The 25,839-nt window shown below is 36.9% G+C and overlaps 1 protein-coding gene across 1 annotated transcript in view; it reads left to right on the top strand.

Annotated features, from left to right (window-relative positions):
- Window positions 1-25,839, top strand: part of LOC103267277 (laminin subunit alpha-2) — a 443,000-nt gene that overhangs the window by 200,837 nt on the left and 216,324 nt on the right. Inside the window, exons 16-19 of the mRNA XM_008064880.1 lie at window positions 840-953; window positions 5,490-5,617; window positions 16,874-16,960; window positions 24,709-24,920. Of these exons, the coding sequence (XP_008063071.1) occupies window positions 840-953; window positions 5,490-5,617; window positions 16,874-16,960; window positions 24,709-24,920 (541 nt within the window). The remainder of the gene's footprint in view (window positions 1-839; window positions 954-5,489; window positions 5,618-16,873; window positions 16,961-24,708; window positions 24,921-25,839) is intronic.

The following is a 25,839-nucleotide window of genomic DNA, read 5'->3' as shown; positions in this document are numbered from 1 at the left end:
TCCCCACAGAAGAAAAACTTAATTAAGGTTGACAGGAAATTTAGAGCAGGTGCTGACACACAGGTAATCTGAGACCCAAATATCCTGTTTTAGTCAGAATTCTGTTTTTATATAATAGCGTATCACATTTTTTAAAAAGGAGTGATGAATATACGCAAAGTTATAATAATGCCATAAAACAAACTATCAGGAAAATATATGGTGAATAAATCAAAAACTATTTTGTATAAATTTGAGAAAGCATAATAGGATGGCGGAAATTGAGAATGAAATACATGAATCATGTGTGTGGAAGTCAGCTGTGTGTGTGATCAAATATAAGAGTGGAGTGCCACGTGTCTTTCAAATGATATCAAAGATTTTCTGAAGGTGAAGGTGTTCAGAGCTATTAGTAGGTGTAAAAGGGAACACATTTCAGAGAATCAAACTTGCTTGGGTTAACATTGGGTACTCTCTTAGGCTAAGATGCTCTCAAGAGTTCTGTTACACCAGTTACTTTTTTTTCCAGTACTTTTTCTTCTATTTTCCTGTCTGTGCTTTTCACTTTGATACTGTCACATTTCTGTTCTTTATATCTCTGCTTTATTTTACCATTTCAGAAGAGACACCAAGCTAATGCTCCTTCTAATCCCATACCTGCCAATAACACTAAGGTCAGTACGAAGCTCCAATGTCAGGAGGAGTAGCTCTGTAGCAATGTTTCAATAATGGCAATGCTTTGACAAGCACATTTGACGAGTTTCCTATCTAAGTTATTTTCAATGATCAAAAGCCAAGCAAAACCAAAATAACCTTTTTTTCAATCCCCAAGACTGACTGAAGCCTTATCTTTCTTTCAGTCTTGTTGGCCAAAGCACAGGCGAGTTAATGGGACTATTTTCGGTGGCATCTGTGAACCGTGTCAGTGCTTTGGTCATGCAGAATCCTGTGATGACATCACCGGAGAATGCCTGGTAAGTACTCTCTTTTGGGGACACTGATTGACAAGACTGAAATCAGATCAACACATCCTACAATTCTCATAAGTTGATACTTATGAGACACTTGAGTCAAGAAGTAATTTGACAAAGATCTTTATATTGAGGTGAATCGAAAGCTGAGAATGTTCTTCAATATGTCATCTCCCTAGTGAATATTAGGAAGTGTTTACTTATATTTGTCTAAGAGTTTAATTAGGATAAAATATATATTTATAAAGCATAACTAATGATGGGACCTATATCTACCATGAATATATATATTGCTTTACTCCTTTTCATAAACCTACCAAAAGTAGAGTGTATTTATTTTATTTTATTTTGTATTTTAAAGAAGTAGAGTGTATTTTTGTGAAATAAAATAACTTTCCCCATAATATAAAAAATGCAAAATAAAAACTTTGTGATTACATAATTAAAGTTTTTTTACAGTTAAAATGAGGGCACACTGCATGCTATTTTTTTATTTTCAGAATTTAACTACATACAAAGTGTCATATGTAGATTAAAAAATAATGACTATAAGTAACACATATTCACCAGAGCTGTTTCTCCTTCTGCAATTAAGTCTATACTTTTACCCAGAAGGTAAGCTCTCCGAAGTGCAAAGCACTCTACATCCTGCTGCAAAGTCTTTGGATTGGAGAATTACGCTGAATAGACTATTCTGATTAACTCAAGGGTACATTAGTTCTGTATTGTCTGACATGGTATGAAGCTTGAAACAACACTTCTCATTTCATTAGTATTGCAGAAACACTATTTGGAATGGTGCCAATTTAGGAGGATATCATACTCTCAATTCCCTGCAGAATTTAAGGATGACTCTGTTATCTGTAATTCTTAATGGTCTCTCTTTCTATGGTTCATTCCCCCACCCCTTTCTTGTCTTCTTAAAAGCTTCTGGGAAAAATCCAAAATGAAAACTCAGAGCTTTTGTTTCAACGTAATTTGGCATTTAGGTTTATTGATGCTCTTTCTGCTTTCTCTGTATAAGATTTGTTTAATTGCGTTGCTGTATAAAGCAAGAGAAACTTAATTTGTGGATCAGTAGATTTTCAAATGGCATTTTTATGAATAGAAAGACTAAGTGATTTTCATTTTAATTATACCATAAGTCTTTTAAAATGTACTTTGGGAAAAATATTGAGTTACCTTTAAACACACAAGTTACATGCAATAGGAAATATTATTCAGTCCCAAATTGACACGGAGTTGTTGTATTATCCTAAGAAGACAAAAATAAGTATATCATGGTACCAAACTCATAATGATCCCTATAGTAATAATTCATGTTGAATTTTTTAGGATGAAATCAAATACAATTTTCATACTGAATTTATTAGGATAAAATCAAATTGGTCCATTTGGCAATGTGATAGTGTTAAGAATGGAAGCCATTGTTTTAAGGATAACAGAATTGCACTCGGCATAATTTTGGGAGAAAGGAGGGAGAGAGCAGTGAAGCCCTTCTAATGAAACCTACTTTACTGATTTTGTTTTGTGGACAGGAAGATAGGAGGTCTTCTTCAAATAACAGAGAGATCTTGAGGAAATGGACATCTTGATAACAAAGAATCTGGTGTTCAAGAGTTTTTCACTGTAGTCAGTAAATAGGTGATCATGCAGGATATATTGACTTTCAGGTTTCCTTTCTCTAAAATAGTATTGATAACTAAAATAGTATTGTTGATATCCCATTTTGAGTATTTTGGTTCTGATAGAATCCACAAATAAGAAAACAATTAAATGTTACACATCAAGGGCATTCTTACTGTTCAGTTGACTCTGCATTTTAGCTTTTTAGTATTCTTGGGTATTTTTCCCCCAGCATTAAACAGATGATTTATGAAATGTATGAATAAATAGTTTTTGACTTAGTTTGGCTTTGAAATCTGATTATAAATTAACTGAAATATATTTTTGACACCAGAACCAAATTTAAACCTCTACTATAGTGTGAGTCTATTTTAAAAAGGCATTTTAACTCAAAGTACGTTTGGAATGAACCAGGAAACATTCAAAGTCACACGAGAAAGTGGCATGCTTACTTTTCTCACACGAGAAAGTGGCATGCTTTTCGTTGTTGAAATAGGATGTGAACAAACATTTGGAAAGCACTTTTGCAACGGTACACCTGTAAAAGTAACCACCCCATCTGAGTGGAACTTTCATCTTTTTCAGTTTTCATTTCCATTATATTGGTTGTCTGATGCTGTTTTATAGTTTCAATTACAAAAATACTTGTTTCAAGATTTTTTATTTTCTATTAATGAAATGACATTAAGAAATATAAGAAACTTCTGTGTGTTATTTCTCTTTTAAATTAGTAGTTAAAGAAAAGCAGAGTCTCTGAAATATGCAAGATTTTCAGTTGAGTCCTAGAAATGATATTTTCAACCTGCTTATGGCATAATTAGTTTTATGATCCAGTTTTTAAAACCCCTAAGTCTTTGAAGACATCATTTTAATTGTGTCAATAGGATAACGTGCAGAGTTTTTCAAAAAAACAAACGATTCTTTAGTAATAGCTTAGTTTAGCTCAACTTGAAAACTGAAAGGAAATACTACAAAGATCAAATCAAAGGAGAGGAGAAAAGTCTTCTTTCAAATTGATACACAATTTGCACATTATATGCCACTATGCTGTGTTATTTAAACAACCGTTAATAGTAAAGTTAACCTTTATGCTATCTTTTACAAAATTTTGCTAAATAAATTTGAGAAAGACTCTAAAGCAACTTAAAGCAAAACCTATTTTTAGATGTCACCAGTTACTACAGAAATACGAATTCACTTGTAGCTAATGAAACTGGCAATGGGTTTCACAGCTTGAAACTTTATAAATCATCTATTTTAACTCTTTTATTCTATAGAAGGTAAATGGAGATTCCGAGAGTTAAATGACTGGATTATAATTTAGGGAGCTTCCACTCAATAAAGAAATCTGCAAACTGCTTCCCTCACAAGGAATTTTAAAATGCTGTATTCAAATATGTATATTTATTTACTTGTGTTTGTTTTCTTGCTTAATTCATTCACCAAATGTTATTGAAGTTTAACTTATTTCAAAATATGTTGAAATAAATAATAATTCAGAACTTTCATTAACTTAGTCTAACCATTTCAATGGTCATTTAGATGAATACTTTTTTATTCTATGTTTAAGTTTAAGAGATATTTTAGCTATTTTCTTTAAAAATTTGGTTACTGACCCGCCTGGGCAACTTGGCAAGACCTCATCTCTATGATAAATCAAAAACTAGCCGGGTGTGGTAGTGCACGCCTGTAGTTCCAGCTACTTGGAAGGCTGAGGCGGCAGGATCGCCGGAGCCCAGCAGGTCGAGGCTGCGGTGGCCGGGAGCGGCCACTGCACTCCAGTCTGGGCGACAGAGTGAGACTCCAACTCAAAAAAAAAAAAAACAAATTTGGTTACTTATCATAAAAATAGATAGTACATATTCCTGAGCTCTGATGAACTTTTTTTAACATGGGAAAAAAGTATCATTGTATATGCGTATTAAATTTAAAATGTATATCAGTAATATTGAATCCATACTGTATTATTTTTAATAGAAATTAGATATACATTATTATAGGTTTGAAGATTGAAGCCATGTCTACATGGTAGCCAAAACATCATAAAAATGTATCAAACTGTGCCATTTGAAGCTTTAGAAACAATTCCACTTGATTAATTGAATTTTTCACCTTTATACCAATCTTGATGAGTTTTAAGAACACAGCCTGAGTTGAGGAATATACTTTAATTAATTTGAAGAAATCAAGACAGAAATTATGATAATTAAAAAAAATTTAAACAATATGGGCTCAAAAATCACTAACTGGCAGAAAAATGCAGCTTCAGTTTTCCTTTTAAAATGTCTGAGGGGAACTGTTATATGCCTTGTGGGTTCATTATACCACAATATGTTTAAATTTTTTTCCATTTTCTCAGTGTTTAATTATGAGTCAAGCAAGTTCCTCACAGACGTAACACAGTAGTGCATTGTCCAAACCATCAGAGTCAACTAAGGTCAAATTAATGTCTGAGCTAAGAAAGCATGGTCCCAGAGGATTCATATGATTAGCCACAGCTCTCATTAAATCAGCAGTTTCAGGCTGGATAATTGATTTTCACTTAGCCTCGGCTACAGTTTCCATTAAACATATGTTATTAAGGCTCTATGACAAAACACACACACATGCAATCACATGTAGTTCCTTAAGAAAAAATTAAAAGCTAAAGTAATGATTTATGTAATGAAAAAAATTATAACGAATTTCAGTTATCTTTTTGTAAGTATGAATATACTGAAACTAGCATGTAGTTTATAAGCTAGAAATTAAATTAACTTTTAATGCTATCTTCCAGCTGTAAAATTGACCGTTTAATGTGGAAAAATGTTCCTTCCTGGTGGGGAACATACTAATGATTTTGTAGACCTGTTTTTTGGCAACTGTCGATGCTTGAGACCAAAACAATAAATTCGGACGTGCATTTTTCCCCAGAACTGTAAGGATCACACAGGTGGCCCATATTGCGATAGATGTCTTCCTGGTTTCTATGGCGATCCTACTGAAGGGACCTCAGATGACTGTCGGCCCTGCGCCTGTCCTCTCAATATCCCATCCAATAAGTGAGTAACAAACTCACCCCATTGATGAGTTCAGAGTCCAGATCTGCAAGTGCACTTTTGATACTGAATGTAGTAAACACAGGCAGAAATTTGGGGGATTGGGGGGAGACAGTGTGAATTTTTCTAAATATAAAATATTTCAAGTTATGACTATTTCTAATAATGTTTACTGTTTTAGCTCTGGTTTTGGTGATTTAATATTTAAGAGTAGAACTCAAATAGAATTCTTAAACCAACTCTCCAAAAAACTGTTTTATACAAGTGCATACTATGTGCTTCTCATCACACACATACACCCAGGCAAACATACATCTTCATACTTTAATAACAGGACCAGTAAAATAAATGCAGCTCTTTTGGGTCCTAGTTTCGCATTGATTTGTGAATCTTGGGCAAATCACAAACCTCTCAAAATGGTAAAATGAAGCCTTGATCTAACTGATTTTAAGCATTCATCCTATCCCTTCATTTTATATGTGTGTGTGTATATATATATATATATATATATGCTTATATTATGTGTATATCTTATTAAAATTGTTAAATGGTATGCATTATGTTATAAATTATGAGTATTAACCTATGCCTGATAATTGCCATCTTATTTTACATAAACTATATCTTTTAAAAGTTTAATGTAAACTTCATACTACGTTTTAGTCATTCAGCTTTTTTTCTTTTTCGTTTCTAGTTGTTCACCTAGAACAACAATCTCCTAGAGAAGTGTTAAAAAACAACAACAAAAAAACCCCACTTTGCCTCTTTTCCTTTCCTTTTAGGGGAATGCTCTATTCAGCTGTTCAAATTCACATTCCCTCAGGGCAGCTATCACTAGGTAAATAGCTGAGCAAGACCCAAAACCAAATGTGTTCTATTTTGTTTTTATTTTTTATTTACTTGTTTATTTATTTTTAATTTTTAATAGAAAGATGTGGGATACAATTCAGGGTTAGGTATACAATCATTGGTCATGCAGGTAAGGTACCCCTGTTAATGAGGTTCTATTTTGTTTTTAAATGGGGCATAAGGATATTGAACAAAAATAAACAATTTTTACTAGTAAACAATTGTTAAAAACTATACTTTTATTTTCTTAAGCATATTTTTATTTTAAAATTGTGGGGTACAGTTAAGGGTTAGGTATACAAATATGCATCATTTAGGCACCCTTGTTGATAAGGCGTGTCTCCCCATCCCCAGACAGGGGAGACAGATATTGACTACCGTTAATCCCACCTCCTTTCCCCTCCCCACCCCCCATAGTTTCCCACTACTGTCAATCCTTTAAAAACTATGCTTTTAAATGAAAAGAACATCTTTGTTGGAGAACCTTCTTAAAGGTAAGCTTAGTGCTTAATAAACTTTATATTATGCACTTTCCAGCTATTTCTAAGCACTGTGATAACGCTTGCAGAGCAGAAATGTTCAATGATTTTGAGGTGAAATCTGTCAGCTAACAGTCTTTTAATGTGAAGGTATGATCAAGTAGGTCATGCTCCAAGTTCTTACCCAGGACGCTCTTAATTAAAATGGTCTTTTGTTAGATTCAATGAATTCTACAAACTAAAGAATCTGAGAATAATTCTGACAGTAAATGCTTCTTACTGGTTGACCCACACGAAATACTTATCCTTCCAACAACCCTCTTCCTTCAGAATTTTTCACCTTACTCATTGTTTGTAAAAGAATAGAAATAACTAATATTTTTGAAAGCAGACTCTTATGTTCTAGGCATAGGGTCAAGCACTATATTTGGCATGATCTTACCTTCAAATACAACTCAATAAGATAGCTATTATTTATCCTTATTTTATAGATTAGGAAATGAAGGCTCTGGGTAGGAAAATTGCATTATTTTGCCAATTCTGGAGCCAAAATTCCTTGTTTTAAATTAAGTAGAGTGATGATCTATTTAATTTATAAATCCTAGAAGTTTTAAGGTTAGAGTTATAAAGTCTTTGAAATATAAAAACAACTTAGACAAGGTTACTTAAACAGTTTAAGTAACTTTGGTCAAGTTACTTAAACTCTTTGTGCCTCAGTTCTGTCATCATTGGCTGTGGTAACAGGATCCTCTTATAGGGTAGATAAGGAAATACCATACTTAAAATATATAAAGCACTTAAAACAGTGATTAGATATTCTGAGCCCGATATCAGAGATGACTCTTATTAAAAAGCTTGCTCAGAGACATAAGGCATTCAGAGTCAGGAGTTTAACTTTTTTTTTTTTTTGAGTAAATACATTTACTGATACCCATCTTATATATAGTTCAATGAAATGATCTATAAATATAAAAACATTCTGCTTTTGTATATCACCATGGTCCATGTAAATACTCAACAGTCAGAATCATCTGCAGGAAGCACTCCAAGTCACACTGTTAGGTTATAGACCTGAATATGCATACTGCATTAAACAATGGCACTTATGTACTCAAGTGGTCCAGTGACTGTGGAATAGATGACTATTGGGCATGTGGAATAAAAATAATGTGTAAGTTTAAATTAGTGGAAAGGGTATCAACCACCAACAAAAAGCAACAATTACTCATTAATATCCTAGCCAAAGAAAGTACCGCAGTTGACACTTGGTGTCAGAATACTAGAGACAAAGTAAGTAAAACAGTGCACGTTGCGGCACCATGTGCTCTTTCCAACTCCCAGGGGACAGTCCAACATGCCATAGGCCACTCACGGTCAACAAACCGCAATAAAGAACCTAGACAGTGTAGAATAAAAGGTATGTAAATGTTGATATCAAGATTAAAGAAAGTGAGCTATTTCAGTGACATAATGAGTTTCCCTCCTAGAAGGGCACTCTGGGAAAAGCAAGCTTTTTACATTCCCTTTGTTACACTGAGCATGATCATTTCTCTAATGCAGGAGAAAGAACCCAGACATTTGGTACCCAAAACATAGGTGCAAACATTTTTCTTCTGTTTCAAAGTTCTTTTCTGAACACATCCCAAGGGTACTAACACAGCCACTGTTGAGCCTTGCTCTCCACCTGATGCAGCATAAAATTTTCTCTTATTTCTTCAATAACAAATACAGGAATGTCTTTTGCTGTAGTCAGACTGTGTGTCTCTGAGTTAACAAGCAAATGCATTTCAAAGGTCTTAGATGTGCAATGTCCAAAATCGAAATCTGAGAGGCAGTGTTAGAACGTAAGCAAGGCAAGATATTTAGAGACTACTCAAATGAAATCCTACGTGAAGCATATAAAAATTCACTTTTTCTGTGATTTTCAACTGGAATTGACAGCAAAATTCCCTAGTAAGGATGGGTAATTGGTGTTATCTCCAAGTCCAAAACATCCCAACTACTTAAAGTAGGACCCAAAAGAGGAGAAAGAAACACTTGAGTTCTGTGGTCTCTAGATTTTTGTTTTGTTTTGCCATTTTTCAAAAAAGAAATTGTCGTCTCGGTTGTACACCGCTGGTTGAAGGGGCTTTCATCCAAATGAGAAACTCTACCCCTTGTCTCCTGTGGGACAGGCACCAGATTCCCACAAGCAGCAGCTCCCATGTCCTGTAGCATGTGGCACCTGACCCTGGAGTGAACAGTAAGCTGGCACAGAGCCCTGACACTAGGATTCAGACTAGATGGCGTTTCTCAGCATGCCATTATGTGTCAAGACTTTCAGGCTGGGGGCACTGGTCTGATGACCACAGCTCCTGTGAGAGGTCACACCCACCTCAAAACCCTTTAAAGTTCACGTGTTTTTCAGTCCTCTACAGTCTAAATTGAGGACTATAAAAAGATATATTTAATTTTATGTGATAGCCTAAAAGTAGTTCATTAATCCACCAGTTAATATAAGTTCTCCAGCAAGGCCTTGAGAAAGTTAAGTATTGGTTTAATTTATATTAGCAGTCAGAACATTTCCAAAGCTTAGAACATGAGCCTGGATGGTCACAAAACAGAAAAAATTCTTTGCCAACCAAGAGGTTCAGAGAAAAGGAAAAAGACAAGAGGGAAATTTGCTAGAAAATAATAAAATAGATAAATAAATAAATGAGTTCTACTTAGTCCTGTGATGGTCTCTGGTGTACACGTGAAGGTTTGGATAAAACAATCTACCACCTACTCATTCGCTGTGACCGAATGGTGTCCTCCAAACCATTCACACAGACATGAACCTCATCGTTCAACACTAACTTTCACTGAGGAAAGCAGAGGGATGGCATCTCCTTCTCAGCTGATGTCATGGGTGTTATTAGCACAGCCATCAATCCGGCAGAGCTGGCCACCCATTGTACCATGTGAACCCTAGCTGAATACATTTTTAGAATTATATAATTGATTGAATATATAGACCTTATGAATTTATCCTCAAGTCTGACCAGCATTACTATAAATGCAGAGAAGCCATTAGGGAGAGAATTTTGCTTGGGTAATTATAGGCATTCGTGACCTGTCCTTGTCTCTATATTTACTGTGCTTCCACTTTGATAATGGATTGTAATTGTGTTGTTTCTGAAAGAGAAAGAAAGACAGCAAGCATTAAAACACCATCTATCAGAGCCAAAGGGATCAGGATATCAGTGTTCAATGATGGTATTCCCTAAAATATATGTATTACACGTTGGTATAATTATGTTGGTCCTGATTTTTGAAAATATAGACAGCACAATATGAACGATACCAATAACACCAAGTATTTAAAGATTCTTCAGTTTCAAGGTGCTTTCACTTAGAGTAAATAACTATTAAATTATAAATAATAGTTTTATTTTTAGTAGCAAAATTTGAAATAGAGTAGGAGGCTATTTTAAATTTCAGCTTTAAGTGTGGCATTTTTATAAGTAGAAAGAGAGAAGAATGATAATCTGCTTAGTTTATAAACCTAAAAGTTTTAAGGTTAGGGTTAAAAAGTCTTTGAAATATAAAAACACCTTAGAAAAATTATCGTAGATTAACAGTACAGCTGTGATAGGAAAAACCCATTTTCATCTAATAACCTGATTTTTTAAAAAGATTACTAAACAGTGAAATACTTAATGATCTAGATAAACTACCATTTTTTAAAGTTGTTTTTAAAAAAACTTTTTAAAGTTTTTTTAAAAAAAATTTACTATTATCATCTGATTTAGAAACTTTGAAGTATAAATTGAGTATTTGCATATAATTCAGATGATGAGATTTGAATTTTCACAGGTTATTCAGGGGAAAAAAAAGCTAAAGGTTGCTGCAACCTTCATGTGAAGTGTAAAACTTAGTGATAGTTTTACCTTGGTGATTTATCTATTTAATCCCTGGTCATAAATCTTATGGATCACAAGCATTTTGGCTCCAAATTTCTTAGATAATATTGCCAAATAAATCAAATGTGTAGGAAGATAGAGATAGATTGGTATAATTATTATGATGTATGAATACTGACAAGCATATAATATTTAAATTATACATATATATCAACTTTATCAACTATTTACAGTGGCCACTGTTTGCTTGGCCTTCTCATTTTGGTGATGTATATATTCTAGCTGTAGATTGTAACTAGATGACAAAATTTATCCCTAGAGAAGCAAACAAAAATGTAAATATTTCAAATGTTTTATTAATTCCTGGCATCACGTAGCTTATAGGTTAAATAAATTATGAGACACTTGAATATCTGCCCTTGGATATTTTGGGGGATGTATTTGAGTATATAATATTTTTGAAATCATTATGAATTTTCACTACTTATATAATAAAGTCAAAGATATTCTTGTTACAAGGCTGGATAGATGGCAACCCTCAATAAGATCTATCACTAATATCATTGCAATATCATTACTACTGCTTATGTGCATCAGTGATTCTAAAATTTAAATTTTTGAGAGAACACAACATTTCTAGAGATGACTTTTGGGCTCACTCAAGAGGCCATATTGAAGTGTCCTGGTTAAAATTAGTACTTATGCTGGAAATGTATATTCCAAGACAAGAGGTAAATTTAAGGAAACATTCAATTCATCCACATTATTTAGAAGTTTGAGAATGCTTCATCTATCGTAGAGCCCTTCCCTGCACGTTATTTTATGCCACGTGGCTGACAATGACAGGTCTTACTAGGTTTGTATGCCAGAGGAGAAAACTAAACTTCAGAAAAATTAAGTGCCCAGATTGTGATTATGTCACTCGCTCATGGAAGAACCAATATTTGAACCCATATATTTTGACTCTCCTCTCTGTGCTTCTTCGAGTGGGGTTATAGAAATAGAAACAATTACAGAAACATTGAAGAGAATCAAAAAAAAATCAATAGAATTTAATGTCAGACAAAATGAGCGTTCATTGTGAAAACCAGGGTTTGTTCACTGTTTGGCAAGTTATATTAACAGTGATGCCAATGTAAGGGACTAGAGCAAGATGGGAATGTGCAGATTTAACTATTTAACCATTAACTAAATAGCTTGAACACATCAATATATCACAATTTGTTTAAAAATCTCTTTAAAAAATTTGCCAAAGTTTTCTAAAATATTACTAAATTGTAGCTCTAATTTCTGATGGTACTGTGTTTTCATACTGATAAAGGGTTTGCCAGATATCCTATTATTCCATTTTGTGGAATGGAAACAGATCTAGAGAAACATAGCATCCAAAGACACACTGAGAAAATAAATCAAGTCTAATTATAAAATCCAATTGTCTAGATTTAATCAGATGTCATGGTACTTAAAGGTAATTAAAGAAATAAGTATTTGCTTAAGATTCTCCTGAGAGTAGCAGAGATCAGTAAACTGAAGAAGAAAAATCTTAGGGAGAAACTTCAAAAATTCATGTGGCCCAAGCCAAAATCATGAAGCAAATGAGTTTTTTCTTCCTCCTCTTCTTCCTCTCAGCTCTCTGCCCTTTTCAGCAATACCTGGACATGGTCTTTACCTCACTCCTAGCTTCCTCACTCACACTTTGCAGCAACTCATCCCTTTTTGGTTTATCTTTCCCTACCCTCGTGTTCAAGGCAACAATTAGTTGAGAAAGTGTCCTGATTCCCTGTTGAATATGCAAATGCAGTAAGTCCCCTACATATGAGCAAGTTCTGTTCCAAGAGTGGGTTCAGAAGTCCAGTTTGTTTGTAAGTCCAACAAAGTTAGCCTAGGTACTCAACTAACACAAATGGCTATATTGTACTACACTGTAATAGGTTTATATTACTTTTCACAGTAATAATACATTAAAAACACAAAAATACACTCTATTGTACTGTAAAGTACACAAAAGCACAACCGCTTGCATGTACACACATGACGATGTATGCCAGACACGTGAACTAACTTACATGATCGGACGTGCAAACACATATTCGCACCGTTGAAAGTTCACATCTTGAAGGTTCATATGTAGGGACTTCCTATACTGGTCATGTGCTAATTGTCTAACCTCATGGTAGAAACGTTATGCAGGTGATGAAAGGGGTGGTGGCTTTATATCACATCACAATCCCAAGAGCAATTCAGTATATTGTATTCCAAATGCATGAGAGTTAAAGAAATAGAAAATACTTTCACATGTATACTTAATATCTGTTTAATTTTATTTTAGGATATCGGATTAACTTTCTGTGGGTGCATTTAATGTTAGAATTTGATTTTAGGGCCCATAGGAGATTTCCTCAATGTCTGATTATCAGGAATTGCTGAGCTTTCATTGAACAATCGGTTGCTTTTAGCTTCTGGAAGCACTGAGTCATTTACCTGTTGATTGTCCCCTTTTGCATGTGCTGTGAAAAAAGCTCAAAGCCCTATGTCGATCCACCACCATCAATTATACATACCCTGTAATAATGCATTTTGAACTCTAAATACACCCTTGACTTCATCTTATTCTTTCATGTTTTTTCCTCTTTAACTTTATTGCATAATGATTTATGTACATATTTTAATAGGTATATAAATTGTTTTTAGAGCAAGGTTAATTGTATTTGTAGGTTTGCATTCACATACATAAACACATGCACATATATTCCCATACATATTCCTATAGTATATATACACAACATATGTGCTTACTCATAAATAGATACTTATAAAAATACAAATATGTGCTCAGTCATGAAGAGGGACTGTTTCAGCCATTGCCTTGCTAGACTCTGGTGTGGCCATGTGCTCTTTGAGCTATGACTGTCGCCATGCTTACTGTGTCTGGCCCCCTCTCCCACCCTGAGGAGGTGAACCTTCTCTTTCTTGCTCTCTAATTTATTATTTAAAAAACTGTATTTTCTAATCTAAAAAGCAAAGAGGGACTATTTCCAGGTTCAGATCCTTGATATTCAGTCCAACAGTAGCTTCCCTTCCACCCCTATTTGTGGAAAATGCCTGCAGTCCTTGGCTTTCCTGTGTTTTCAGTGGCATGGGTTGGATAACCCTGGACACAAAACTTTCTCTCTGCTGGTGTGGAGCTGGCCAACTAGAGGTAAATGACATAATCTTGGAATCACTTGAAGTCAGTGATGATCTTATAGTTTTCCTATTTGTATCACAGAACAATTAGCTTCCAGTCTTGGCCAAAATCAATGTCAAATTGCTACTTTTGCCAACCCAAATTCTGTAGATGTTTTTTGTAGTATATGTTTATTTCCTATTCTAATTTTATTTTTGTTGTTGAATGCCATCTTCTGACATAACTATAACTACAATTATAGCAAGAAGGGAGTGAGTCCCCAGTTCATGTTGTTGAAAAAACATCAAAGCACAAATACAGATATATTTTATGAAAAAGTTTTATTTGGATGTATTATTTCAAGTATTTATATTACTAGAAACTTAAACTCACTTAATTCTTACCAGTAGGTTTGAATTACTGTTGATTATAGGAAGAAGGGAAGCATCAAATTGAGAATCTGAAGTCTGGATCCCATGCTAAATTCTCCTAAAAATTAGTGCATGACCTTTGTCAAGAATAATTGTGCCTGCCACAACCAGCTCATATGATGATACGAAAATGTGATAAAATTGTTTGAAAAAGTACTCTGAACTGTAAAGATCTAGTCAAATCTAACATTTTGTTAATGCTTTTTTTTCCCTGAAAAAGTGTTGATTTTTGTCGGTGAGCACATTTTACGTTACTTCCGTTGGTTTACACTGAGGTGTATTTGAGAATTTGAAATCTTATTTCACAAACAGTTTTAAAGTGTCAGAAGCCTTGTCAACTAACTTTGACATGACTTATGGTAAACTGACTTCCGATTTAAAAAAATAATTGGTGTGGTTTCCTTTCAATCACTGTAGCCCTACATGGATGGGAAATCCAGTGCTTTTAGGTAGAGTCACTTTGTCAGTAGCTGATAAGAGAGTTACAGAATACCAATTTTCGAAGAAGATACTTACACTTTAGAGATTTGTCAAAATCCAGTCCCCTCTTTTGTGTCTGGAAACAATAGCAAATCACTGGATGAGAATGAGAGAAAATCCTGGGTTTTTTTCCTTTTTTTCATTTTAACATGAACCTCTTTTCTTCAGTGTAATCACACGCCTGCCAAGAAAATCACCCATGGGACGGTCCCTTTGAGTCCTAGGAAGAAAGACACGGGTTACCATCTAAAAGGAGGTTCTCTTCTCACGGCGCACAGGCTGGGTGTGTCTCATCTACAGTCATGACAGCTGCCAGAGTCCCTTCATGTGGGATCTTTTATTTGGATAATATTCATAAATTCAACATGTCCAAGACCAGGCTTTTTCCCCATGACAACAGACTCATGTAGACTTTCCACTTATCAAAATGTTTAAAATTATGAATTAACTAGGTTCTAAAAGCTTGCTACTATGAAAAAAAATAAGAATTTTTAAACCTATTCAGAACTTCTCTGAGTTAAGCCAGAGAAATATTACTACCTGTGGGTAATTTTATTACCCATGATCAGATCTGCACCAGAGTTGAGAAAGTATTTCAAAGTCACACAAGTGTCAGGGACAGAATGAGATCAGGCCTTGCAGTGTTTAATTTGCTGTTCTTTCTTTAATTCATTTAGCCATCAAGCAAGCCTCCTCTGAATTGTCCTGTCATATATAATAGAAAATAAATCTACTTAGGGAAAACATAATAGGAGAAAGAGTAATTGAGGGCATTTCCCTTTAAAATGGTAGAGCAGCAGAACTCACAGAATTCAAAATCACTGATGGTCCTTCAGAGAGCCAGCAGATAAGCACATTACAATGCATCAGTCTTGGGCTAAGGGTTCACGTATGGCTGGTGTTTCTCCCAAGGCCAAGAAGGCTAAAGGTAGCACATGAGTTCTCTGCTGGGTCTTGACTGGGTGCTCAACTCTGTTCCTTCAGACCCAAACTAGAGATATGTGCAAAGAAAGAGGTAAGCTTTGGAACTTGCCAGAAGATGTGAAACATCAAGGTTGTTTTGGTTAGGTCTGGGCTATTACAAGTTTAGGGGGAGCATGCACACCTTATCGCTTTCTTTCTTTCCTTCTTTTTTTTTGAGTTGGAGTTTCACTCTGTCACCCAGGCTGGAGTGCAGTGGCATGCTCGTGGCCACCAGAGCCTCGACCTGCTGGGTTCAGGCGATCCTTCCACACTTAAGCCTTCCAAGTAGCTGGAACTACAGGTGTGCGCCACAACGCCTGGCTAATTTTTTGATTTGTTGTAGAGATGAGGTCTCGCCAAGTTGCCTGGGTTGGTCTCGAACCCACGAGCTCAGGCAGTCCTCTCACTTCAGCCTCCTAAAGTGCTGGGAATATGGCGAGAGCCACCACGACCTGCCACTTTTCTTTTTGCTGAGGATTCCCTCAGTGTGACTCTCCTGCCTGCAAGGGAGCACTGCTGCAGCCCTGCATACAGGTGCCTCCAGCTGGTGACACTGGAAGTAGGACTCACACAGCCATGCAGCCTGAACTTCAAGACAGAGTGTTTCGCAAAATCTCCACCAGATTTCTCTGGGCGGCTTCAAAGTCAGAGAGATTTGGCTAGAGAGAAAGTGTATGAGGCTGTGTTTCCCAGGCCTGGGGAATCCCTGAAAAAGCAGCTGTACTTTCCCACTCATTACTGATGATCATGACCCAGAACAATCAGAAGTCAGTTAATAACATGTCACAGGGCTACTGCTCTCCACTGGGCGATATTTACGTCTGCAGAAACAGCAATGTCATTTCATCCTCCGTTGGCCAGACCCTCATCTCCGTCTGCGAGACGAGAATGACCAGCCTGTACCCTCTCGTCAGAGCTGGAGTAGAGGGAGAGAAATGAGAATATGCTGCTAATGACTCTGTGTATGTGCTTCTTCCTTGTCCCTGTTGTTCCCAACACCGACATAGCTTCAGCCCGACGTGCCACTTAGACCGGAGTCTTGGACTGATCTGTGATGAATGCCCTGTCGGGTACACACAACCACGCTGTGAGAGGTGAGCACGTACCGCACTGTCTTGCAAAATGATTTCTACCTTGGGAGTTATAAAACCACACGCATTAGCATCCCCTGCACTACCCCAGAAAAACTGCCATACTCAATGAGGTGAAATAAAGTTTCTCACCACCCTTGTCAAACAAATGCATGATATTTTTGTCGTTTACTTATTTTCCAGAGATTGCGCTATAACTTTTCATTCACTCAGAGAATATCTGATTAATTTTTTTTGTTTGTTTGTTTGTTTGTTTTTTTGAGTTGGAATCTCACTCTGTCACCCAGACTGGAGTGCGGTGGCCACTCCCGGCCACCGCAGCCTCGACCTGCTGGGCTCCGGCGATCCTTCCACCTCAGCCTTCCAAGTTGCCGGAATTACAGGCATGCGCTACCACGCCCGGCTGATTTTTTGATTTATTATAGAGATGAGGTCTCGCCGCCCAGGCGGGTCTCGAACCCGCGGGCTCAGGCCATCCACTCATCTCAGCCTCCCAAAGGCGTGGGATTACAGGCTGAGCCACCGAGCCCGGCTTGATTAATGTTTTAATCTTAAAGGTTAAGCATTAACCCACAATCTTTCTAGAAAATATTGCCGTGCACTTTAAGATTCATCTCACTGTCTACATAGGCGCCATTTGTTTTTCATAATCAGCTTTTGTCCTTAAAATGTGACTTAAATGCATAGTTCATAGTTCAGCGAGTGGTCCGTAATTTACTTTCAATGTAATTCAAAAATGGAAACAAAATATTATTTATTATCTTGATTTATGTCTTCTTCTCATTACTACCATTTTAATTCCTGTTGAATTTACTAGGTTGCTTTGCAGCAAACCATGAACATTACCTTACATAATTTGTAGGATTATAGTTCCTTCTGAAATGTTTTTGAAAAAATGTTTCTTCTGTATATTCAGTCTCAGCGTAAAAATGGTACAGACTCCCCCCTTAATATCATTGCCAAACCCAGCAACCTCCCTCTGATTCCAGCACTTAAAGTAGTCCCCTTTGCTACTGTCAGTGGGAGTGCAGGCAGAAAAAGTGACTTACTTCACTTATCGACACCAAGGCAAACCCCAAAGAGGGCTATTTCTGCCTATCCTTTCCTGTCTCCTTGGCAGCCATCACCCCTGTTTCAACCAGAAGCATAAAGTTAATGAAGTGGGAGTTGATCACCCAGTGAGGATTTAGCTAGCAACCCGCAGTCTATGGGAAAAGTCTCATTGCCAATGACTTTCTAACAGCAACAAGTACTACTTGTGAGTATGGCAGCATCCATAAATTAGGAATGGAAGAGAAATTTGAAACGAGGAGGATTTATTCGCCGCTGAGAAACTGGAGGTCTTTAATTGTGTGTGTGTGTGTTTTAAAGAAAGGCGTGTGCATATTACTTATTATAATAGGAGAACCTATCATCGCCAAGACAGATTTACATCAAATGCCTAACCTCCAAGCTCACTACAGGCAACTTTTTTTTAGCAACTGCAAAATGACGGCGTCTCTGTCAAACATGGTCATTAAATTTGCTTATCTGGGTGAGCATAATCTCTGATATATTTATATTGCTCTTTTATGCACTCCACTTTCTAAAAGTGTTAGACAAATTTCAGAATCATCCACAATTTAAAATGCTACATTTTATTTAATAAACATCTGTTTGGTAAGCACCACATGCTAGGTAGGAGGTTAGACATTGGATGTAAACAGATGCATTATACCATCCTTGCCCTCAGCGGCTCACACCTTATTTTATTTTATTTTATTTTATTTTTTAGTGCAAGTGAGCATGGTTGCAAGTATTCTTGAGAGAATTCTTTTTGAATAAGAAAAATCACCAAGGAATGAAAAACCTGACAGAAAGCATGATTTTCTGTCTAAAATCTGTATTAATCTGACTCAAAAGAAGATGATCGCACGCATATGCAGCGCGGCAAATGGCATATCTTATCTCCACCTCAGGTTTTTCAGTCAGAAATAGTCTTAAATTACAATGATATACACAAAAGGTTTTATATTTTTCTAACCAGAATTTGGATTAGGGTCTCCCAGGAATATTTAGAATTTATCATTTCACTGTATCTATATAAGCCAAAAAAACAAAATCCATTAGATGGATCACAAATATTAAAAGGAACATTTTTTGAGATATGCATGTTGAAGTGGAAGGGAGGGAAGAAAAGTTGCAGTAAGGAGGAGATACTGGTTTGTGCTGAAAGCCTTGTAATCAAAACTATTCTGTAACTGATTTGTTTGATCAGTTTATGCACATCGTCTACATAAAACCAGCATTTAAAATCTCAGGCGGCATTTTCCAAACTGTGGATGTGCCTGGAAAGAATTCTGTGGTCATACAGGCATGTCAAAAGTTCTGGCATGTCCTACAGTATGTTCTATAGTGAAGAAATCTGTTTGATGTGTTTAGCTCAGCGTTTCCTAAACTTATATGGCCATCCATCTTCTATTATATAACAAGAATATATCTCAGACCACAGCTCAGGTGGGCAAGAATTATAACTTTATATTCTTTGTCACCATATAATTTCTATTTTGAGACCCCCTCATGGGTGGGACGTGAGACAGCTTGGAAAAATAATCTCAGACAATTAAAGTTTTTTCTCCTCCTCTCCCGCCTCCAAGTTGGAATCAAAGTTCTGACAAGCTTATCTAGTACCCAGGGGCTTGGATGCCCGAGTGTGGGGGTGGGTATGGATGCACGTGTGTTGGAATAGGGGCCACATGAGGGCCAGCAGTCCTGACTATTCCATCCAAGCCTGTTTCTGCAGGCCTATTCCTTTTCCTGTCCTACTGGTAACCTTTCCCCTCAGGGCTAGCAAATCTCTCTACTCTTTTCATCCCACTCTTGGGGACACAAGAATCGTTCAACTTCTTTTATTCCACACTGGTGCCACCAAAATCTATGCCATCATCCTTTCTCCATCTACATTTCCAACCCCATCACATTTTCTGTTTGGGGGAGGAGGCGCTGCATTCTTAGAAATGATGAACGCTAGAGCTCAAAGTCCAGAAGATTCCTACGTTTCTGCCTTCTGCCCTGTACAATCCCTTTGCCCAGGCATGTAGCACGAGATGGTCTTGCTTCTTGAACTGAGGGAGTGAAGAAAAATAGTGAACAAGAAGATGGCAAAACAAGATAGAACAAAACATGGACTGGTATTCTGTCACATGTAGAATACTGCGTACGGTCTGGGAAGCATTCACTTGATACCCAAACACCTGTATTTTTGAGGTATCACTGCTTTTCTTGGGAATGTTGTAAACAAAGGGAAAGGAAATAAGGAGTGAAGGGAGAAGACATTCATCATGGCAATTTGCTAAGTCTCGAGTCTAGTGTCATCAGAGCAAGGGGAGAAAAAAATAAAAAAACAGAGATAGCATTTTTCAGGGCCAAAGGGAATTACGTAAGCATTGGAGCATCAAGATAAATTAAAAGGAATCTAGAACAAAAAGTGAATTAAAAACTAATGATACCTTCTCTACTCTTCACTCAGTGACTTTCAGAATAAGCATGTAGTCTCAGCAACTTATCATACATCGTGAAGAAAGACACTTAAAAAGATGGTGGCAAATTTGCCTGAAGGGCACCATAGGACAATGTGAAACTTAATTGGATACATAGGCTTCTTAAGCCCTGCCTCCCCCAGCTGGCAAATTTTAACAGCTCCTTCCTAGGTGAAGAGAGAGAGGTCAAAAGCCAAGGCTAAGTTCGTCATTGCCACTGAAAATGCAGAAGGGATTTGTATCTAATGGCCCTTTTTTTTGAAAATTCGCCTACAATTTTATCCACATGATTTATATTAGATAAGAAGTTCTTTTTCATCTCTTCGGTTTCAATTCCAATCGTGAGATCGTCTCCTGATGTCTGGGTCTCCTTGAGCCCTTGAGCCCTGAATGCAGAACTTGGAGTCAGAAAAAACAAAGGAGAGATAGCCACACCACTGGGCAGTACCATTAACAACATTGTGGCTACAACTGAGGTTCCAAGAGGCCTCTCATGAGTGGTTGTACAGTTTGTACACTGCACAAAGACTTTCAGGGAAGGGAGAGATGGGAGCTTGAATCCACCGTGCCCTTGTCTTGACTCTATACCTTCCATGCCGTGCATGGGTGTCCAACTGTGTCCCCTAGATCTTCACTTGTTCTGAAGTGCCTAGAAAGGATCTGTTTCCCCAGTTTGCAGAAAGGTGCCAAATAAACCGGCAAACTCCCTCAAGCCCTTGCTGATTATGTCCAATGGGGAGGAAGTTAGAACACATGGTCACAGCACAGCCACACCCCTTTATACACCAGACACCCTCTTCTGTGCCTTTGCCAATACTGTTCCCTCTGCCTGGAAGACTCCTCCACCGGATGCCGACCCCTGTTCAGCTATTTTTTTTTTTTTTTTTTTAAATTCAGAGTGTCACTCTATTGCCCAGGCTGCAGGGCAGTGGCATGCTCCCGGCCACCGCAGCCTCGACCTGCTGGGCTCAGATGATCCTTCCGCCTCAGCCTTCCAAGTAGCTGGAACTACAGGCATGTGCCATCACGCCCGGCTAATTTTTTTTTAAATTTTTTTTTTTATTGTAGAGACGAGGTGTCACCAAGTTGCCCGGGTTGGTCTTGAACCCATGGACTCAAGCAATCCTCTCACCTCAGCCCCCCCAAGTGCTGGGATTACGCACTTGAGCCACCATGCTTAGCTTGAGCTAAGACCCCCCCTGTTTAGCTCTTAAAAGTCAACACTGTCATCCTGAAAGTGTCCTTGGTTAGTCTAATCTGAGTCGGCTGCCCTACTCTGTGCTTCCACAATAGGATTTGAGTATCACCAGTTCTGCTGTTGCGTTTTTAATGTGTGAGAAATCGTCTCCATGATCTGTAGTTTGGGACTGTGACTTATCTATATTAGTATCATGTAAAAGTACTCAGAAAATTTGTTTTAAAGAGGTGGGGAAACAAGAACTTTTCTCATTTGCTCAGAAAAACTGAAACTAGCATTTTACTGTTTCATTGTTTTCAGTCCATAGACAAGGGAAATGTAGGCCACGGATCTTAGCTAAACATTGTGGGGCAAAATGAGATCAGGGAAAAGTTCCTTCAGTATAGTTCTTCTCATCCTTGCTTCTCTCCACTCCTGCTATTTTATTCCTCTCCCTCTCTGTCTCTGTCTCTGTCTCTCTCTCTCTCTCTCTCTCTCTCTCTCTCTCTCTCTCTCTCTCGCTCTCTCTCTCTCTCTCTCTCTCCCTCCCTCACTCTAATTTTGTTCCTAAATTATCAATGGCAGCAACTGAGACACATAACTGCATGTGCTCTCTGGAGTCCTATTTACATTTGAAGAGTTCCTTTCCACAACATTGCAGTTTGATTCAAAAAAGTTAACAAATATGGGAAGGAACAATGCCTTCGTTACATTAAGATGTCCATCTCCAGCAAGGCATTAAATAAACTGTGTTTTAAAGTGCTCTCCTTCTGCCTTGCATATGATAATGGGAGGGCTTGAGATTTCACAGTACAATTAGTTTTGGGAGAGTGAAAGTCTGAGAAGCTGGCAAAGTCCAAAGGACTGGGATTTAAACTCATTTTAATTAGGTGAATCCAACCTGATCTGGCTATAAAACGCTATTATTACTAATAAAAGTGATGTGATTAGCAGTCTTGTATTCTTTGACCCTAGAACTGCTTTTTAATTCATAATGAAACATTTTTAGACAACTCCGTGAATACTGTTCTTTGTATAGAAATGCACACACATTCACCAGTAACATACTGAATGTGCTGCAGAAAAGGGTTCCACTTTCAATAAAAGAGCATATGAATTTTCCATCATGGATACTCACAAATCTTTCTTATATGTCCTGTAACAAGAAATAAAGGACAGATGCTTCTTTTGTTATTCTATTTAATTATAGTTATTTTCTCCCTGAAACGAGTTTTTTTTTTTATTATTACGGGAGAATTTTGGACTTATTAATTGTTATCTATGTTAAGAAAAATTCCCAGATCTTGTTATATAATGCCATTTCTCCTGAGGGCAGTAAGTTATTTTGAGGAAAGTGAGCTGAAAATAATAGGTTTCCATTGGCTGTGATAATGATCATTGTATATCCGTATTCCAGCAGAGCAAAGTCACTTTCATAGTGGTAAACAAAATGAGATGGGAATATATGTGGATGTGACCATAAGCTCTGCATATTAAATAAGGCAAGAAGAAATGGGTTAAATTCAAAAAAATCTTCTTCTTATCTTTATTGACTACCACTCCTGAAGAACTGTGGAGAAATTTTACACACTAAAATGTTATTACATATTTTCTAACAGAGAATCATGAACAATTACATTTGTAGTTGGCAGTATTCTTCCAAGCAATGTTTATACCCAACTTTCATAATTTTGTAAAACCTTTTGTAAATATAAGTAATCTCATTTTTAAGAATTATGATGAAAGATCAAATCTATACATTATGGCAGCTATACATTCTCTAAAAAGTTGAAATTAATCAGTGTGTACCAAATTCATGACTTTGCTCCATCATTGTGAGGTTTTTAAAGTGCTGTTAATATAATGTCCCAGATGTGAACCATTTCTATTTCAGGTGGTAGAAAGTCATTCTGTAAACAATGACTTCCGTATCTGTGAGTAGATGAGCATAAAAGCCATGAGGAAATTTTATTTTCTTGCATTGTTTTTGATCCCCTTCCATTTGGAACCTTGCTGCAAAAGACGATATTTTGATAAGCTACTGTAGCTAACAGCTACCCTGACCATAAGACTTCAGATGTCCTGTTTTGTTCCTCCTGTGACACGTATGGCTTAATATGAAGCATGAGCAGATCAAACTAGAAGAGAAGACAGAGCAGACTATATATAGGTGCTGCCTGTGTGCCTAGGGACACATCTGTACATGTGCAACATTAAGTTGCACTTTAAAACAACGTTTGGGTCAAGAAAAATTTGATATGGTAATTTAAAAAATAAATCTCCTCTGCTATGCCTTATGCATAAACAAACTTGTTTTTCCAACAACATATAAAATAGTCTTTGGTTGTTAAAAAAAAAAAGACCTAGAGTTGACTAATAGATTTGGAGGCACAATTCAGCATCACCTGACAGCTTGTTCTCATAATATGCAGTATTATGCAGGTATGCCTCCTAAGACTTCCCTTCCGTGAAAATCTGGCACTGCGTGCATATGCAAATACATGCAAACCAATGATTAATTCAGAGAAACCCACAGCCCCCACCCAACTAATAAGAATCTTCTAAGTCACCGTTTCTATTTAATAAATTCTGAGCTCTCGGTAATGAATTTCCTAGCGAGCCTGCTTCCTCATAACGAGCTCCTGATGCAATAACAACAACAACAAAATGTGAACCTTACTTATTTGTAGAGAAAACAACCAATCAGAGTGGAGACACATGATGTATTGTACTACAAAGGCTTTCTAACATCGACCTGGATTCCTCTCGAGTGCCAGCAACAGATTTCGTATTATGCTTTGGTCTCATTTTCAGTGCTAGAGAAAAGATTTTTTTCTCCTTTTTTTTTCTGGCTGAAATCTAATTAGTAATGGGTGGGCAGGATTTTATCTTGTATCTACACTGTAGTCGTAAAAAAAAGAACCCTATTTTTTAAAAATCACCTTACATTTAAAAGGAAAAGCCACCATCCTGGGAGAGGGATAGTATAAAAATAAGTAAACATGGCCCCTTTGGAGTTCCCTCCAAATGCTTACTGATAAAATTTCTCACCTTAGGTGTGCAGAAGGCTATTTTGGGCAACCTTCAATACCTGGAGGATCATGTCAGCCATGCCAATGCAATGACAACCTTGACTTCTCCATCCCTGGCAGCTGTGACAGCTTGTCTGGCTCCTGTCTGATATGTAAGCCAGGTACAACGGGCCGGTACTGTGAGCTCTGTGCTGATGGATATTTTGGAGACGCAGTTGATGCAAAGAACTGTCAGCGTAAGTCTGAACTACTGATGCTCCTGACAACGTTGATGCATTGTACCTCAAAGTAGCTGATGAGTTCTTGAGTGGGGATTGAAAAGTGGAAATTGTGTGTAATACACGGATGATAGATGCATAGCATAGACACAGAGTCTGCATACCCTAAAATATTTCTTTGTACGAATACAGTAAATCTTTTAAAAATTGGTGCATGATTGAAGTGCCATTGCTTTCCAAATGCTGTACATGTTTCTCTTTACGTGTGGAATGAAGATTTTTAACATGAACTCATGTCCACAGCAGGATAGAAGAAATTGGAAATTGGGTAGACACTATTTATCCTTTTCTCTTTATCTCAATTCTGATCATTAGCTTGAAATAATTTTATCTGCTCATATTATTTCATTAGTACCTGTCAGAAGGTGTTAATCGGTTATGCTTTCATATGTGAACTTTGCAGTCTTTGTTTCATAACAGGTGTAACATTCTGCCAGTATTTTCACATGCTAGCATTTGTAATTGTGGAGTGCTTAACCTCATTTTGGTTTCATCATAGTCATTTTAGGACTATTCATAGAATGCTCTTTCTGTGTTTTCCTTCCTCAAAATGAGCCATTCTAGGCCTCTATTCATATCAATACAGTTCATTCTTTCCCTCTTCTTCCCCTCCTTAGCTGTCTTATTCAGTACTGCATAGAATTTACAGATCCTTTGTAGTAGTGGTAATGTAATATGCAAAGAGGATCTTGTGGAAAGTCAAATGGAATGTGAGTCCATGTTAGCACTTGACCTTCATCAGCTTCAGCTGCTGTCACAGTCTAGAGGGAGAGCAGGCTACGAGGTCAGCCCTGTGGTTTATTTCTACCAAGTTTATGATGTCAGAAGAGACTTCCAATTATTCAGAAGGGCCCCAGGACAAGTAGAATTATAGAAA

This window comes from Carlito syrichta, unplaced genomic scaffold (genome assembly GCF_000164805.1).
Source record: "Carlito syrichta isolate Samal-C Ts95f unplaced genomic scaffold, Tarsius_syrichta-2.0.1 Scaffold308095, whole genome shotgun sequence".
NCBI lineage: Eukaryota > Metazoa > Chordata > Mammalia > Primates > Tarsiidae > Carlito > Carlito syrichta.
This window is presented reverse-complemented; position numbering and strand designations above follow the sequence as displayed.